This window comes from Hyperolius riggenbachi, chromosome 12 (genome assembly GCF_040937935.1).
Source record: "Hyperolius riggenbachi isolate aHypRig1 chromosome 12, aHypRig1.pri, whole genome shotgun sequence".
NCBI lineage: Eukaryota > Metazoa > Chordata > Amphibia > Anura > Hyperoliidae > Hyperolius > Hyperolius riggenbachi.
Window position 1 is genome coordinate 21702373 of NC_090657.1, and position 18736 is coordinate 21721108.

Genomic DNA, 18736 nt, shown 5'->3' on the forward strand with positions numbered 1-18736 from the left:
GAGAGGAAGGACAGGTATAGGGGGTGGGACAGAGAAACCATATTAGGAATGGTGATGCTTCCTAACTTCTTGTTGAGTGGCTGCCATTATGCCTAACATGGCTTCTCACAGGACAACCACCTGCATGGAAAAATGACATTAATATCTCATAAGCCTTCAACAAATGGCACTCTATGCTCTCACATAATGGCCTGTGTGTTGCTAACATTTTATATCCTGGGTTGCCACTGGGGACAGCTGTATTGGTCCTCGACGTATGGAGGCATTTTCTTCAGTAGAATTATTAAGCAGACCGTTTCCGAGGGATGGAAGGTTTCTGCACCATATGCTGTTCCAGTTAGTAGTAGAAGCAGACCACACTCACCCAGCATGCATGAAGATGTAGCTGAGGTAGCGCCAGGCCTGTGCACGCAGCTGCGGGTGGTAGACGAGTGGATTCTTCAGGTATTGGGTGTGTTTCACCTGCAACACGAACCTGTCCAACAACAGCCCATAATACACAAATATGGCCACCTATGAGAGAAACAGCATTATACCAATATGTCACAGATCCCCGCTCCATTCCTCCCTTCCCACAGCATGGACCTCCTCAGTATCCGGAAGCAGGAGCCATTAGTTCTAATAATCCATCATGTACTTAGCAGGGATTATGTGGCATGGATCTAAACAATAAATTAAAAACTACTTCCAGAGGAACAGATGCAATATTGGTCCGTGATTTTAAGTAATTTATATAACCTTCTCTACAGCTGTTATGGCAGGTTTAGGATGGCTCCATTTCCTACCACAGATGTCGGCACAGCCTCCTGTGACAGCGATTGATGCCCCAGTTGATATTTCTGGTTGAGGCATCAAATGGCCCTCAACTGTGACAGCAGCTTCTGGGTAACTTTACATACCCATACTTGCTTATCTCTTTTCTTAAAGGACTCCCAAGGTGAATGAGTATAATCTATTTTATTCACCTGGGGCTTCTTCCAGCCCCTATCATCTGCTTCAGTCCCTCGCCGCAGCTCCGGTCTTCCTCGGTGTCCCGCTGGGCGCCCGTACAGAGTGCCGACCCGCCGGCGGGTCGTCTCTTCTGCGTCTGCATATCCACGTCATCTGGTGCGTACTGCACCTGCAGTACAGTATGCACCAGATGACGTGGACACACGGGCATAAGTCGGGTCACCGGTCATTACAAGTGGGCAACGGTACACCAAAGAGGACCGGGGCCGTGGTGAGGGACTGAAACGGTTGCTAGGGGCTGGAAGGTGCCCGAGGTGAGTATAAATAGATTATACTCGTTAGCCTTGGGAGTCCTTTAAAGCAGATTAAGGTGTTCTAGTCCGAGAAACAACTGCACAAACTTTTATAAGCTGGTACCACAGAAACAACCCCATCCACACAAATCACACACTGTACATAATAAACACTCACCTCTACAATGGTGATGGTGATCATGAACCAAGCGGGTGGACAGCCGGTGTAGTTATCATAGTACCACTTCCTGTCAATTTCTCTGGGCAGAACCTCATAGGCCACGTGGCGGATCAATCGTTGTGTCAAACTCAAACCCGGCTCTTCCAGAAGGGCTTTATTACATAAATGTCTGTTCCCTTGCATAATGGCGCGGCGGAAACTGTTTGACCGCTTACTGTGCATCTGTAAAATGGAGGCAAATAAAACCATTATATAAAGCATCAGGGGGTGCAAGTCCTCTGGAACCTCAGGAGAGATGAGCTTAAATTAAAGCGGACCCAAACCAAACATTTTAAAAATATTCAGTTGCACCACTCTGACACATACAAAGATAAATAAACACTCCGTCAAACCTATGATCATTTCAGTGCATGCTTTTCACCCTTCTCTTTTCATAACTAGAGTTATACTGGGGGCAGCCGTTAGCAATTCCTCCATTGCCGGACACCATCTACTCCAGCATTTTGCCGGATTTTGTCCCGGCAATTTGAAAGGAAGGGAGGGGTTCCTCCAATAAATGTAAAATATTTTATATTTGTTATCATGCAGCTGAAAAAATGCTGCTATTTATTATTATAATTTAGAAAAGAGATTTTATTTCTGAAATCTTGTATTTTTAATTTGGGTCCACTTTAAGGAGCATCTGTGGTGCTGTAGGACCCTGTGACCACAGGGGGAAGCAGGACCATGGAAATACCTTGAAGGGGCATAGGGTCAGGGAACACCATGAAGGCGGAGTATAGAGCCATAACAACTGGGGTGCGCAAAGCCAATGGCTTTGGGGGGGGGGGAATGGGACTCTGAGCCATGTCAACACTGGTCTGGAACGTCAGATCACCGGTCTGGAACGATAGATGTACTCTCAGGGCTAGGGAGGGAGACACTGAGAGGGGCAGGGCTGCAAGACGACTGTGGATGGCAATGTGAATACAGGGGACCCAATGCTTCAGGAACATCAGGGGGTGCAGCGTCTCAGAGATATTGGGTTATGCAGTACTCTGTGAGTAGAAGAAGATGCAGTGCCTTGGGAACATGATGTGTGTGGCTTTAGAAACATCAGGAGGTACAGGAGTTTTAGATCATTAAAGGACAACTGAAGTGAGAAGAATATGGAGCCTGCCATATTTATTTCCTTTTAAACAATACCAGTTACCTGGCAGCACTGCTGATTTAGTTGGCTTCAGTAGTGTCTGAATCACACCAGAAACAAGCGTGCAGCTAATCTTGTCTGATCTGACAACAATGTCAGAAACTCCTGATCTGCTGCATGCTTGTTCAGGGTCTATGACTAAAAGTATTAGAGATAAGAGGATCAGCAGGACAGCCAGGCAACTGGTATTGTGTAAAAGGAAATAACTATGGTGCCCTCCATATCCCTCTCGCTTCGGTTGTCCTTTAAGAGTTCAGGATTTAGGACACATTAGGGGTGCAGGGCCACCCAGCAACATCATTGTCTCAGTTCCTCACTTGCCCTGCACTCTATTACACAGTCTGTACATAATGCTGCTACGCTGGTATCTGTCGATGTATTGAAAATAGATGACGCCACGTGAACAATAATAGAGAATGATGTGGATACGGCAGGGACACCACTCAGTCATGGAAGGAGAGTGTTACACATTCAGCAGAGCTCCGCAGATCTCCGCCACCCACCCACACACGCATCAATTCAGTAATAAAACGAAGCGAGCGTGTCTAACGCAGGAAGAATAACCAGAGAGCAAAGGAATATGCACTAATGAGCCACTTGGTGCTGGAAACATACTGTCAGCAGAGAATGTCACTGCGGTGCTCTGACCTCGAGACCACAACTCTCACCTATACTGCATGAATCAGCCCCTCCCTCCATGTCCCTTTCCTCTGCTCTGCCTCTCCATCTGTCTCTCCATCCTTATTTCCCTGCCCTAGTCTCTCATTCTCTCTATTCCCCTCCACCTCCCCTTATCGTTCTCCAGCTATCTATATCCCTTCATCTATATCATACACTATCCATCACCACCTCTCTGTATCCCTCCAGCTCTACCCCTTCCACTTCATAATACCCCCATCTCTGTCTTACACTATCCATCGCCATATCCCTGCCCATCCTTCTGCATCCCTCTTTATCCCTCACCACCCCTCATCTTCTGTCATCCAACTGCCCGCCACCCAAACTCTCTGTAGCTTTTCCCATCCCTCTCATTCACCACATCATCCATCTCCTCCATTCTTCATCCCTTTTCAACTCTTCCCATCCCCTTTACACCTTTTCTCTCTGCCCCTCTAACCATCGATCTCTCTCTATTCCTTTCCACCTTTACATCTCAATCTCTCCCCCTTGTGTTTTCACCTCTCTGCATCTCTCCCTACCCATCCCCAGCTCTCCACATCCATCTCCTACAATATCTATTATCGTCCAAACCTCTCTATCTCTTCCCCCCTTCTTGATTTCTGCACATCTCTCCATCTGTCTCCACCTTACCCAATCCCTCTCCAACTCTTATCCATCCATGTCCATATTACCCTATCCCTCTCCATATTACCCTATCCCTCTCCACCTTACCCTATCCCTCTCCACCTTACTCTATTCCTCTCCAGCTCTCTATCCCTCTCCATCTTACCCTATACCTCATCAACTCTCTCCATCCACTTTACACCTCTCCCTTCCTATTCCTCTCTACTCTACGGTCATCACACTCTATCCCTGTTTTTCCATCTCCATCACTTTCCACCTCTATCTGTCTCTCACCCCTCTTTCTGCCATTTTCCAGCATTCTCTACCCCCACTCCGTCCCTCATCTCTTAGTCTCCCTAACCCAAATAAACACTCTTTAGATCCTTTGTCTGTCTAGCCAGAATTGTTCATCTCTACTTCTATCTCTATTCACTTCATTCCCACTCCACTTTTCTATATATTAGTCTTTATTTTCCTCCCCACCTCTCTCCCATTCCTTCTCCATATCTCCCTCTATTCCTCTCCACCTCTTTCTTTAGCTCTCCTTTCTCACCTTTTTTTTCCTCTTCATGGCTCCATATCCCAGTTCACTTATTTCTACCCCATCCACCTCTCTTCCCCTCCACAACTCTCTACCCTTCTCCCTCTACACCTTTTCCTTCTATTTCCACCTCTCTCTAACCCCCTGCACCTCCCTCCATCCATCCCTCTCCCTTTCCTCCGCTTTCTAAACGTTTCCATTTCTACTTACCCCTCTCCAACTCTGTTTCTTTTCCATACCTTCCATTTCTTTCCATCCCTCTCCCCACCTCCCACCCACTTTTATCTATACCTGTCCTGCTCTTCCTATCACTTTACTCCTTTCTCTATCCTTCCCCCGCACTCTCCGTATCCCTAGCTGCCTTTCTCCATCTCTTATCCACCTTTCTCCATCCTCTACCCACCTTTTTCCATTCCTTTTCCTCTTTCATTACCCCCCTCCCTTCCCACATCTATCATTCACCTTCTCTGATCTCTCATTCACCTGTCCATTTATCCCTTTACCTCTCCACCTTTCCTTCTGTTCATTCTTCTCTACCTTTCTCTATCCCTGCCCATCACCCTCTAGTCCCTCTCTACCTCCTCAACCCTTTATTGTTCCTCATATCTCACTCATCTTCATCTTACCTTGCACCTGTTTCCATACCTTACCTTTTCCCACATCTCCCTATCCCTCTACATGGATATAGTTCTCTCTCCCCCTCCCCTTTGCTCTATCCCCTGCTCTCTTAACATATTGTCTACTCTGTCTCTCCACCTCAATCCACGTCCACCTATCTCCATCCCTTACCATACCTGTATACCTACCTCTCTGCTGTCCACCTATATTTTATAGCCACCCTTACTCTCCCTTCATCCTCTTTTCTCACTTCTAGTTTTTCTCCATCTCTCTATCTGTCTCCGCCTTCCTCTGTATCCTTTATTTTCTGCCCACCTGGTTTCCACTGTCCTTCTTCACTTCCTGCTTCCTCCTACTCTTCATTCTGTATCCCATTCCACCTCCATCCAGACCTCATCCTATCCTTCTCCACCACTGGCTATTCCATCCCTTTTCTCTCTGTTTTCCCCATCACTTCTTCTTTCTTTCTTACAGTATATCCCTCTGATGGCCATTCTCCATCTAATATCACCCTTATGGCCCCCCCTCCATCTGTCTCCATTCTGCTGTTTCTCTCATTGCCACTCACCCATTCTCTCCTCTGCCTCTGTAGGATGAAGGATCTGAAGACTTGCAATTAATTGTGTCATAGTACACAAAGGGGTAATGGCATATAAAGCTATATACATCTGAAGACAGGAATGTGTGCTATTGGGCAATGAGGGCACCTAGGCCTATATTTGGTGCATACAGGGTGCCATCATCTAGTGAAGAGGGAACTGTAGAGTACTGGCTTAAAGGGAACCTGAGCCGGGAAGAGAGAGAATAATTATACATACCTGGGGCTTCCTCCAGCCCCCTCCAGGCTGATTGCTCCCTCGCTGTCCTCCTCCGCCACCTGGATCGTCTGGAATTCAGCAACATAAGTCCTCCGGTCTGGGGCATTCTGCCCATGCCCAGCCATGAGTGGGCCCCCCTCGCCAGGAGCGTTCCCCAGGACTACTGTGCAGGCGCGCAGAACGATCCTGGCAACAGGAGCACAATGGAGACCGTGCGGTCAGACTGCACCTGTGCCGACTGATTTTCGGGCTCCAATTCCAGACTATCCAGGCGGCGGAGGAAGACGACGACAGGGGATCATTCAGCTTGGAGGGGGCTGGAGGAAGCCCAAGGTATGTATCATTTTTCTCTCCTTCCCCGTCCCAGGTACACTTTAAACAGGATGCTATCTTACAGTGAACAGGGAACTATACACTTATATACAGGTTGGGGAAGCAGTATACTTCCTTGTACACTGTAAGATAGTGTTCTGCTGCTCTGGCATCCATACTATATGAGTGTACACAAAGTAATGGATTGTTGGAAATCCCTCCCAGTACAGGTAGAAGGAATACTTCCCACTCACTAGATTAACCACATCCTGACAGCGCACTCTGCCATCTGCATTGCTGTTTGCCAGGGCCAGCAGGACATCCAGCTTGTGAGGCTCCAGGTCCGATCCATGTATACGAAGAAGAGACCAGAACTGTTCCATGCTGATGTAACCACTACTGTCACCTGCATCCAGCTGAGGGCAAATAAAGCACACGGTTTAATCACTCCCATTACTGTGAATGAAATATGCATGACATGCTAGGGGTTAATAAGTACCTTTTTATGGAAGAGGAACATGCGAAGGACATCCGCCCTCTGGAATAAAACCAAAGACTAAATGCTACCTGTCCTCTGGGATAACACCAGAAATAGACGAGGGATACCTGTCCTTCAGGATAACACCAGAAGTGGAAGAGGGACTTTTGGCCTCTGGCGTAACACCAGAAGTGGAAGAGGGACTTTTGGCCTCTGGCATAACACCAGAAATGGAAGAGGGGATCTACCGTCTTGGCTATCACCAAAGAAGGAAAGAGTATATCTGCCCTCTGGGGTAGCACCAGAGGTAGAAGAGTGACAGCTTGGCCTCTTGGGTAAGAGCAGAGATTGATGAAGGACACCATGGATGAAGGACACCATGGGCGTACGTATTACTGCACTGCCAGTGAGCTGGCTGCTCAAATCCCTGCCAGTGTTGAATACTGTTCCCTCACCGAGTCGTAGCAACTCAGAGGGAAAAATACTGGTAATTCAGGGTTCGGCGATTGCCGAATCTGCGAATTACCCTTGCACAGGGTGCGTACTATTGCACCATGGATGAAGGACACTTGGGCCCTGGGGTGGCACCAAAGATGGAAGAGGGTCAACTTGGCCTCTTGGGTAACAGAGATGGATGAAAGATACCTTGATGGGTTAAGGTCTCTGGGATAGCACTAAAGGTGGAAGAGGGACAGTTTTGATCTCTTGGGTAACAACAGATGGATGAGGGACACTGGGTCTCTAGGGTTCCACCACAGATGCAAGAGGGACAGAGTATGAACTTGTCCCATAGGGCAACAATGGATTTGGAAGTGGGACAGACACCTGGCCTCTAGATAGGACATGGAAAGGAGACACCTGGCCTCTGAGGTAACAGAGAAGAAAAAAGTCACCTGCCCTTTGGGGTAACATTGAAGGTGCAAAGGGAACAATATGGAATTTAATATTTTGCGGATCACCAGGAAGACGTTAGCCATACCTCAGCAGAAAAGTTACATCTGCAGCTGTATAGAGGTGAGAAGAGGATGGAGCACTGGTTGCTATGGGCTGCAGCACTGTATGAAATAAGCCCCAGAGATGGCTGTGAGAGAGCAAAAGAAGCAGTAGAGCTCACGCTCTATACACTGTTCTCACAAAGAAATGCTTGTTGCTCTGCAGACTTCCAGCTGGGCCAGCCGGGTGAAGAGCTCAGACGAGAGGGTCCCAGATGGTGGTGGGTGCTGTGAGCCCGCAGTATGACCCCTAATCCTCTTATAGGAGGAGAGACGGGGGGAAAGTCTTTAATCTGGACACAAAGGGCTTTTGTTGGGTGAGATGGGGTTTGTGAAGAGAGAGGCGGCAGGTGCTGTACAATACACACAATGCTCTGTTTACAATCACTTCTCCGCCTTGTCATTAATCTGGGCATTACCAACACTGCAGCTATCCCACCAATTCCTCTATATCAGTCTCACAATTCCTCAGTCGCTGAACTGCTGAGGAGACATCCACCCAGAAGTGAATCACTGTCTCCTCCAGGCTATGCATTCAGCCTTAGGATATCAGCTGTGGACAGACTATGGCTTTGTATCATGCTGTATAGTAGACTGCTCTCTTAATTCTATCCAACCAGCTACCTCCACGTTAGTGTAGCAACAGGTTAGAGCAGCCTTTCTCATTCCTTTATCGCTGGAGGAACCCTTCAAATAATGTTTGGATCTCAAGGAACCCCGACATTAACGAGGGGAGTGGGGATTTATTTGTAGGAGTAATGGTCTTAAGAAGTGGTCCTCAGTCCATGTTTCTTCCTTACAGTGCTCCATATCATAGTCATTCACATTACTGTTTCTCATTAGAGCTGTTACAATTATAGTGTTCTATAACAGTACTCTTTATTACACTGACCATATTATATTGTGGGTAACCACAAATGTTCACCTATAGCTGAATTCTTGCAAATTTTCTTCTGTTTTAAGAAGGCAAATCACTCCAAGCTTTGCTTTTTAGTCTCTTTTATCCCCCTATACATTCCTAGTGGTTTGGGTCACCCCGAGCTGCTTGGTTACTCTGTCCCCTATTATAGTGTCCCTTATTGTACTGTTTCCCTATCCTAGCGCTTTAGTGTGTTTTTTTTTATTATTCGGACCTAAATGTAGTCCTTCTTTTTACAGTACCCCCTATTATAGTATGCTCTATTATACTCCCACACCACCACCACCATTTGGGGTGAGTATAAATTTGCATTTGAAGGAGACACAGAGATGTAGATGTACATTTGAAACTTTCTCAGCCTGCCACAGTCACGGGAGGGAAAATTGCCAGGGAACACCTGGAAAGTCCTCAAAGAACCCTGGGGTTCCAGGGAAACCTAAGAGAGCCAGGGTTAGAGCGACAGAGACAGCAAGAAGTAAAACCTAGATTGTAGGGTGGGGTTAAAGTTTAAATTCCCCACTAGCTTGTATTGCTGTCTTCTACTTCCTATCCCTGTGAATTTAAGTTTTTATATTAACGCCACAAAGTTGCACAGCGGTCTCAGGGAAAGGAAGTAAGAGAAATCGTAAGCAATGGGTATGCAGCCAGCAATACAAACAGCTTAAAAGGTTCTATCACATTTTTGAATTTAAAACTGACTGGGACAGAGCTTAAATTTAAATATAGATGCAGTTAATAAGCATTGATGTATGCATACTTCCCAGCAGCCCTGTTTCTAGGGGCAGGGGAGGCAGGTGTCTGCCCAGGGTGCAGTGATGGAGGGGGGAGCCACGACCACACTGGGACTCAGCGACAGGGAAGGGGGCCCAACTTCTCCCTTCCTCCCTCTCCCTGGGGCTCCCCTCCATGCTCCTCCCTCCAGTGCAGTGTAAGCACAGCGGGAAGCCCGTAGAAACAGCTCACCGCCTTCCGGGCTTCAAGCGAAATTCACTGGCCGCTGGGCTCCTCTGTCTGAAATGATTATTACTCTCCCTACTTCCTGCTAATCAGGAAGTAGTGAGAGTTAGCGGCGTTGCAGACAGTGGAGTCCAGCGGCAAGTAAACTTCACTTGGAGCCTGGAATGAGGTGAGTTGTTTCTACAGGCTTCCTGCTGCACTTACTCTGCAGTGGAAGGGGGAACAGGGAGGGGGGCCCTGGGGACAGGGATGGAGAAGTCGTCCCACCCCCTCCTATGCTTGGCTACCTACACTGGGTGCACCTATGCCTGGTTACCTATCCTGGGGGCACCTGTGCCTGGCTACCTATCCTGAGGGCACCTGTGCCTGGCTACCCTGTACTGGGGGCATCTATGCCTGGCTACCCTATACTGGGGGCACCTATGCCTGGCTACCCTATACTCGGTGCACCTATGCCTGGCTACCCTATACTCGGTGCACCTATGCCTGGCTACCCTATACTCGGTGCTCCTATGCCTGGCTACCCTATACTGGGGGCACCTATGCTTGGCTACCCTATACTGGGGGCACCTATGCTTGGCTACCCTATACTGGGGGCACCTATACCTGGCTACCCTATACTGGGGCACCTATGCCTGGCTACCCTATTCTGGGAGCACCTGTGCCTGGCTAACCTATACTGGGGTCACCTATGCCTCGATACCTATACTGGGGGTACCTATACCTGGCTACCTATACTGGGGGCACCTATGCCTGGCTACCTATACTGGGGGCACCTATGCCTGGCTACCTATACTGGGGGCACCTATACCTGGCTACCTATACTGGGGGCCCCTATGCCTGGCTACCTATACTTGGGGCACCTATGATGCCTGACTTCCTATACTGGGAGCACCTATGCCTGGCTATGTATACTGGAGGCACCTATACCTGGCTACCTATACTGGGGGCACCTATACCTGGCTACCTATACTGGGTGCACCTATGATGCCTGACTTCCTATACTGGGGACACCTATACCTGGCTACCTATACTGGGGGCACCTATGCCTGGCTACCTATACTGGGGGCACCTATGTTTGGCTACCTATACTGGGGGCACCTATGCCTGGCTACCTATACTGGCGGCACCTATGCCTGGCTACCTATACTGGGGGCACCTATACCTGGCTACCTATACTGAGGGGCTAAATACCGCATTGCAAATAACATTCATGAGTCCATGAGGGGGCACAATTTTTACACCCTCACCTTGGGTGCAATTTAGTCTAGAAACTGCCCTGCTTCCTAGCTTATTGGTGACTGAAAAGAGAGACGCCTTCAATAGCAAAACTATTTCAGCAAAGGACACACCCCTGCAGTGGCGTCAGTAGAGATCACGGGGCCCCATAGCAAAGCTTTCATGGGGCCCTCAGATAAAGGCACTCTTAAGTAATATGACCTGCCCCAACCCTATGGATATGAGTTAATTGGACAATTTACATTCTTATGCAAGAAAGTTAATGGTGAATATATTAAGTACCACCTGGGCCCCCTATGCTCCAGGGCCCCATAGCAGCTTCTATGACTTTTGCTACGCCCCTGCGCCCTGACACACCTCCAGATTCAGGTCCAGTCTTAAGACTGATTTAGCAAAATTCACTTGCAACCATTCATAGAGGTCTAGAATAAAATCCCGTCAGCAGAAAGGGATACCATGGAAACGCACTACATTTACAGAGTAAGCAGTTATATAATCCCGATGTCAGACATAAAGTTTTCACATGTTTATTAGTGAAATAATAGAGTTATTGGTCAGATTTGTAAAAAAAAAACTAATATACAGTATATATGTCTATACACACTTACATACACAACGTGTGTGGTGTGTGTGTGTGTGTGTGTGAGTTTGTATTCATATATGTCAGCATGTGCGTCTAATTCTCAAGGAACAGTCCTGGGTTCTTTCACTGGATCTACTTCTAGAGGAACAGTCCTGTCTTTTGTCACGGGATCCAGTTCTGGTGGAGTTCTGGAGGAACAGTCATGGGTTCTGTCACTTGATCCAATTCTGGAGGAACAGTCCTGGGTTCTGTCACTGGGTCCAGTTCTGGAGGAACAGTCATGGGTTCTGTCACTTGATCCAATTCTGGAGGAACAGTCCTGGGTTCTGTCACTGGGTCCAGTTGTGGAGGAACAGTTCTGGGTTCTGTCACTGGATCCAGTTCTGGAGGAACAGTCCTGGGTTCTGTCACTGGACCCAGTTCTGGAGGAACAGTCCTGGGTTCTGTCACTGGATCTAGTTCTGGAGGAACAGTTCTGGGTTCTGTCACTGGATCCAGTTCTGGAGGAACAGTTCTGGGTTCTGTCACTGGATCCAGTTCTGGTGGAGTTCTGGAGGAACAGTCCTGGGTTCTGTCACTGGATCCAGTTCTAGAGGAACAGTCCTGGGTTCTGTCACTGGATCCAGTTCTGGAGGAACAGTCCTGGGTTCTGTCACTGGATCCAGTTCTGGAGGAACAGTCCTGGGTTTTGTCACTGGATCTACTTCTAGAGGAACAGTCCTGTCTTCTGTCACTGGGTCCAGTTCTGGTGGAGTTCTGGAGGAACAGTCCTGGGTTCTGTCACTGGGTCCAGTTCTGGAGGAACAGTCCTGGGTTCTGTCACTGGGTCCAGTTCTGGAGGAACAGTCCTGGGTTCTGTCACTGGATCCAGTTCTGGAGGAACAGTCCTGGGTTCTGTCACTGGATCTAGTTCTGTAGAAACAGTCCTGGGTTCTGTCACTGGGTCCAGTTCTGGAGGAACAGTCTTGGGTTCTGTCACTGGGTCCAGTTCTGGAGGAACAGTCCTGGGTTCTGTCACTGGATCCAATTCTGGAGGAACAGTCCTGGGTTCTGTCACTGGACCCAGTTCTGGAGGAACAATTCTGGGTTCTGTCACTGGATCCAGTTCTGGAGGAACAGTCCTGGGTTCTGTCACTGGGTCCAGTTCTGGAGGAACAGTCCTGGGTTTTGTCACTGGATCCAGTTCTGGTGGAGTTCTGGAGGAACAGTCTTGGGTTCTGTCACTGGATCCAGTTCTGGAGGAACAGTCCTGGGTTCTGTCACTGGATCCAGTTCTGGAGGAACAGTCCTGGGTTCTGTCACTGGATCTACTTCTAGAGGAACAGTCCTGTCTTCTGACACTGGATCCAGTTCTGGTGAAGTTCTGAAGGAACAGTCCTGGGTTCTGTCACTGGGTCCAGTTCTGGAGGAACAGTCCTGGGTTCCGTCACTGGGTCCAGTTCTGGAGAAACAGTCCTGGGTTCTGTCACTGGATCCAGTTCTGGAGGAACAGTCCTGGGTTCTGTCACTGGGTCCAGTTCTGGAGGAACAGTCCTGGGTTCTGTCACTGGGTCCAGTTCTGGAGGAACAGTCCTGGGTTCTGTCACTGGATCCAGTTCTGGAGGAACAGTCCTGGGTTCTGTCACTGGATCTAGTTCTGGAGGTGAGAGCTGCTGTACAGCAGAATTGAGATGAAGTGAGGGAGTTGGGATTAATGAGTGCTGTGATAGTAGATTACAGTTTTGTTATTCCATCTGCCGCACAACGGAGGAGCAGGTCATACAAGTCCATAGGACATATATAAAGGGATAATGAATTCTTACTGTGGGGGGTCCTGGATTTATTACTTGACAGATGTCCTGGGATCAGACAAGATATGGTAATCGTGCCTCCATACATCAGACTGCAGCCTACCCCCCCATCTCCTCCCATTGTACTGCAGTGCTAACCCTGGCCTTGCATTACCTTCAGCAACTGAGTGCTAGCTCTGCAGACCAGGACACACATACACAGGTATGTGGTGCAGACAGGTGTGTGTGGCGTCTGTGCCGAGCACAGTGGATGAAATCACTCGAGAGAAGATGACTTCACACTGGCTGCTCATCCTCGTCCTCTGCTATGCATCTGCCCCCCCCATCCCTCCTCCCCTTCCTTAACTGAGGGGTCATGGTACTACTTTCCTCATCACCCTCAACACTGTATACAGAATTTATAGCTTCTGCGACTGGGGGATGGGAACCCTGACTGCGAGTGACATGGTGGTTCATTCACAAACTAAGTGCATCTGAGAAAGAGACCCTGAGAAAAGATACTGAAGAAATATTTGTCATTCCAGAGATTGTGCAGCCACAAAATACTTCCCCCATGCCCCAGCCATAGGGGAAAGATGGGGGAGGGGGGTTATATACTGAGTGAGGGACACTACCGGTGCCAAGAACACAACGCAAGACTCCAGGGTAGGAGTAGAAAGTATAGCTGATGAATGAGGATGAATAGGAACCACATGAGCAACATACCAGAGCCTGCAGGAAGCGCTCCACCATCATATCCAAACTATACTTCACCCTCTCATCATGCCCACACTGAACTGCACCCCACCACACTCCTCCATCACACTACGCCCACACTTCATTGCACCCCACCACACTCCATCATGCCCACAATGCATTGCATCCCACCACACTCCTCCATCATAGTACGCCCACACTGCACCCTACAACACTGCCCCGTCATGCCATGCCCACACTGCAGTGCACCTCACTACACTCCATCGTCACACCATGCCCACACTGCATTGCACCTCACCACATTCCATCATGCCCACAATGCATTGCACCCCACCACACTCCTCCATCATAGTTCGCCCACACTGCACTGCACCCTACAACACTGCCCCGTCATGCCATGCCCACACTGCATTGCACCTCACTACACTCCATCGTCACACCATGCGCACACTGCATTGCACCCCACTCCTCCCTCACACCATGCCCACACCGCATTGCACCCCACCACACTCCATCGTCACACCATGCCCACACTGCATTGCACCTCACCACACTCCATCATGCCCACAATGCATTGCACCCCACCACACTCCTCCATCATAGTTCGCCCACACTGCACTGCACCCTACAACACTGCCCCGTCATGCCATGCCCACACTGCATTGCACCTCACTACACTCCATCGTCACACCATGCGCACACTGCATTGCACCCCACTCCACCATCACACCATGCCCACACTGCATTGCACCTCACCACACTCCATCATGCCCACAATGCATTGCACCCCACCACACTCCTCCATCATAGTACGCCCACACTGCACTGCAACCTACAACAATGCCCCGTCATGCCATGCACTCACTGCATTGCACCTCACCACACTCCATCGTCACACCATGCGCACACTGCATTGCACCCCACTCCTCCCTCACACCATGCCCACACTGCATTGCACCTCACCACACTCTTCCATTACACCATGCCCACCCTGCAATGCACCCCACCACACTCCTCCATCACACCATGCACTCACTGCATTGCACCCCACCACACTCCTCCATCACACCATGCACTCACTGCATTGCACCTCACCACACTCTTGCATCACACCATGCCCACACTGCATTGCACCCCACCACACTCCTCCATCACACCATGCACTCACTGCATTGCACCTCACCACACTCCTCCATCACACCATGCCCACACTGCATTGCACCCCACCACACTCCTCCATCACACCATGCCCACACTGCACCTCACCACACTCCTCCATCACACCATGCACTCACTGCATTGCACCCCACCACACTCCTCCATCACACCATGCACTCACTGCATTGCACCTCACCACACTCCTCCATCACACCATGCCCACACTGCACCTCACCACACTCCTCCATCACACCATGCCCACACTGCATTGCACCCCACCACACTCCTCCATCACACCATGCCCACACTGCACCTCACCACACTCCTCCATCACACCATGCACTCACTGCATTGCACCCCACCACACTCCTCCATCATACCATGCTCTCACTGTATTGCACCCCACCACACTCCACCATCACACCATGCCCACACTGCATTGCACCCCACCACATTCCTCCATCACACCATTACCACACTGCATTGCACCCCACCAAACTCCTCCATCACACCATGTACTCACTGCATTGCACCCCACCACACTCCTCCATCACACCATGCACTCACTGCATTGCACCTCACCACACTCCTCCATCACACCATGCACTCACTGCATTGCACCCCACCACACTCCACCATCACACCATGCACTCACTGCATTGCACCCTACCACACCATGTACTCACTGAATTGCACCCCACCACACTCCTCCATCACACCATGCCCACACTGCATTGCACCCCACCACACTCCTCCATCACACCATGCCCACACTGCATTGCACCTCACCACACTCCTCCATCACACCATGCACTCACTGCATTGCACCCCACCACACTCCTCCATTACACCATACCCACACTGCATTGCACCTCACCACACTCCTCCATCACACCATGAACTCACTGCATTGCACAACACCACACTCCACCATCACACCATGCACTCACTGCATTGCACCCCACCACACTCCTCCATCACACCATGCACTCACTGCATTGCACGTCACCACACTCCTCCATCACACCATGCCCACACTACATTGCACCCCACCACACTCCACCCTCACACCATGCCCTCACTGTATTGCACCCCACCACACTCCTCCATCACACCATGCACTCAGTGCATTGCACCCCACCACACTCCTCCATCACACCATGCCCACACTGCATTGCACCCCACCACACTCCTCCATCACACCATGCCTTGTGTCTGGTGGTTGTGGCATTATTACTCAGCATTGTGTGTAATGTTATTGGCAACATCACTCAGCATTGTGTCTTTCGCTTCTGGCATCATTACTCAGAATTGTGTCTGATTTTACTGGAATCATTACTCAGCATTGTGTCTGGTGTTATTGGCATCATTAGTCACACTGTCCCTTTACACTGATCCCCGCACTGTATCCCATAATATCCCTTTACACTGATCCCTGCACCGTACCCCACACTGTCCCTCTACACTGATCCCTGCACCGTACCCCACACTGTCCCTCTACACTGATCCCTGCACCGTACCCCACACTGTCCCTGCACACTGATCCCTGCACCGTACCCCACACTGTCCCTCCACACTGATCCCTGCACCATACCCCACACTATCCCTCTACACTGATCCCCGCACCGTACCCCACACTATCCCTCTACACTGATCCCTGCACCATACCCCACACTGTCCCTCTACACTGATCCCTGCACCGTACCCCACACTGTTACTCTACACTGATCCCTGCACCGTACCCCACACTGTCCCTCTACACTGATCCCTGCACCGTACCCCACACTGTCCCTCCACACTGATCCCTGCACTGTACCCCACACTGTCCCTCTACACTGATCCCTGCACTGTACCCCACACTGTCCCTCTACACTGATCCCTGCACCGTACCCCACACTGTCCCTCCACACTGATCCCTGCACCGTACCCCACACTGTCCCTCCACACTGATCCCTGCACCATACCCCACACTGCCCCTCTACACTGATCCCCGCACCGTACCCCACACTATCCCTCTACACTGATCCCTGCACCATACCCCACACACTGTCCCTCTACACTGATCCCCGCACTGTATCCCATAATATCCCTCTACACTGATCCCCGCACTGTATCCCATAATATCCCTTTACACTGATCCCTGCACCGTACCCCACACTGTCCCTCTACACTGATCCCTGCACCGTACCCCACACTGTCCCTCCACACTGATCCCTGCACCGTACCCCACACTGTCCCTCTACACTGATCCCTGCACTGTACCCCACACTGTCCCTCTACACTGATCCCTGCACCGTACCCCACACTGTCCCTCCACACTGATCCCTGCACCATACCCCACACTGCCCCTCTACACTGATCCCCGCACCGTACCCCACACTATCCCTCTACACTGATCCCTGCACCATACCCCACACACTGTCCCTCTACACTGATCCCTGCACTGTATCCCATAATATCCCTCTACACTGATCCCTGCACCATACCCCACACTGTCCCTCTACACTGATCCCTGCACTGTATCCCATAATATCCCTCTACACTGATCCCTGCACTATACCCCACACACTGTCCCTCTACACTGATCCCCGCACTGTATCCCATAATATCCCTCTACACTGATCCCTGCACCATACCCCACACTGGCCCTCTACACTGATCCCTGCACTGTATCCCACACTGTCCCTCTACACTGATCCCTGCACCATACCCCACACACTGTCCCTCTACACTGATCCCCGCACCATACCCCACACTGTCCCTCTATACTGATCCCTGCACTGTACCCCACACTGTCCCTCTACACTGATCCCTGCACTGTACCCCACACTGTCCCTCTACACTGATCCCCGCACTGTACCCCACACTGTCCCTCCACACTGATCCCTGCACTGTACCCCACACTGTCCCTCTACACTGATCCCTGCACCGTACCCCACACTGTCCCTCTACACTGATCCCTGCACTGTATCCCACACTGTCCCTCTACACTGATCCCTGCACTGTACCCCACACTGTCCCTCTACACTGATCCCTGCACTGTACCCCACACTGTCCCTCTACACTGATCCCTGCACCATACCCCACACTGTCCCTCTACACTGATCCCTGCACCGTACCCTACACTGTCCCTCTACACTGATCCCTGCACTGTACCCCACACTGTCCCTCTACACTGATCCCTGCACCATACCCCACACTGTCCCTCTACACTGATCCCCGCACCGTACCCCACACTGTCCCTCTACACTGATCCCTGCACTGTATCCCACACTGTCCCTCTACACTGATCCCTACACCGTACCCCACACTGTCCCTCTACACTGATCCCTGCACCGTACCCCACACAGTCCCTCTACACTGATCCCTGCACCTCTTTTCATACTTGACACTATACAGGATCACTCCTCCACCTGTCCCCTTACAGGGTTACCCCCACGTCACACTCCTCACCTCCTCTCCTCTTACAGGTTCAACCATCCCACCTGTCATCCTACAGGATCACTCCTCCCTCACTACACAGGGTTGCTCTTACCCCTTAATAGCTTAGTATCTGGCACCCTTTAATGTTATTTCACATAGGAGAATACAGATAGAAGAGTGAGAGGGCCACTTACCTGCTGGACAACACCATTTAAGCGCTGTGAGGAGAAGCAGAGAACATAAATACATTTATTATCCAACAATTCAACAGCAGAACAAAACTTATCAGATCTCACCCAACACATTGAAAATAT

The 18736-nt window shown here is 50.1% G+C and overlaps 1 protein-coding gene across 3 annotated transcripts in view; it reads right to left on the reverse strand.

The window, feature by feature from the left end:
• Positions 1-18736, reverse strand: part of RHBDL3 (rhomboid like 3) — a 98700-nt gene that overhangs the window by 41346 nt on the left and 38618 nt on the right. Inside the window, exons 2-5 of one of the 3 annotated variants that reach the window (XM_068264071.1) lie at positions 18617-18640; positions 6442-6603; positions 1423-1647; positions 365-513 (exon numbers count right to left, since the gene is read on the reverse strand). In XM_068264071.1, the coding sequence (XP_068120172.1) occupies positions 365-513; positions 1423-1647; positions 6442-6603; positions 18617-18640 (560 nt within the window). The remainder of the gene's footprint in view (positions 1-364; positions 514-1422; positions 1648-6441; positions 6604-18616; positions 18641-18736) is intronic. The other 2 variants (XM_068264073.1, XM_068264072.1) reach the window with 2 other exon arrangements.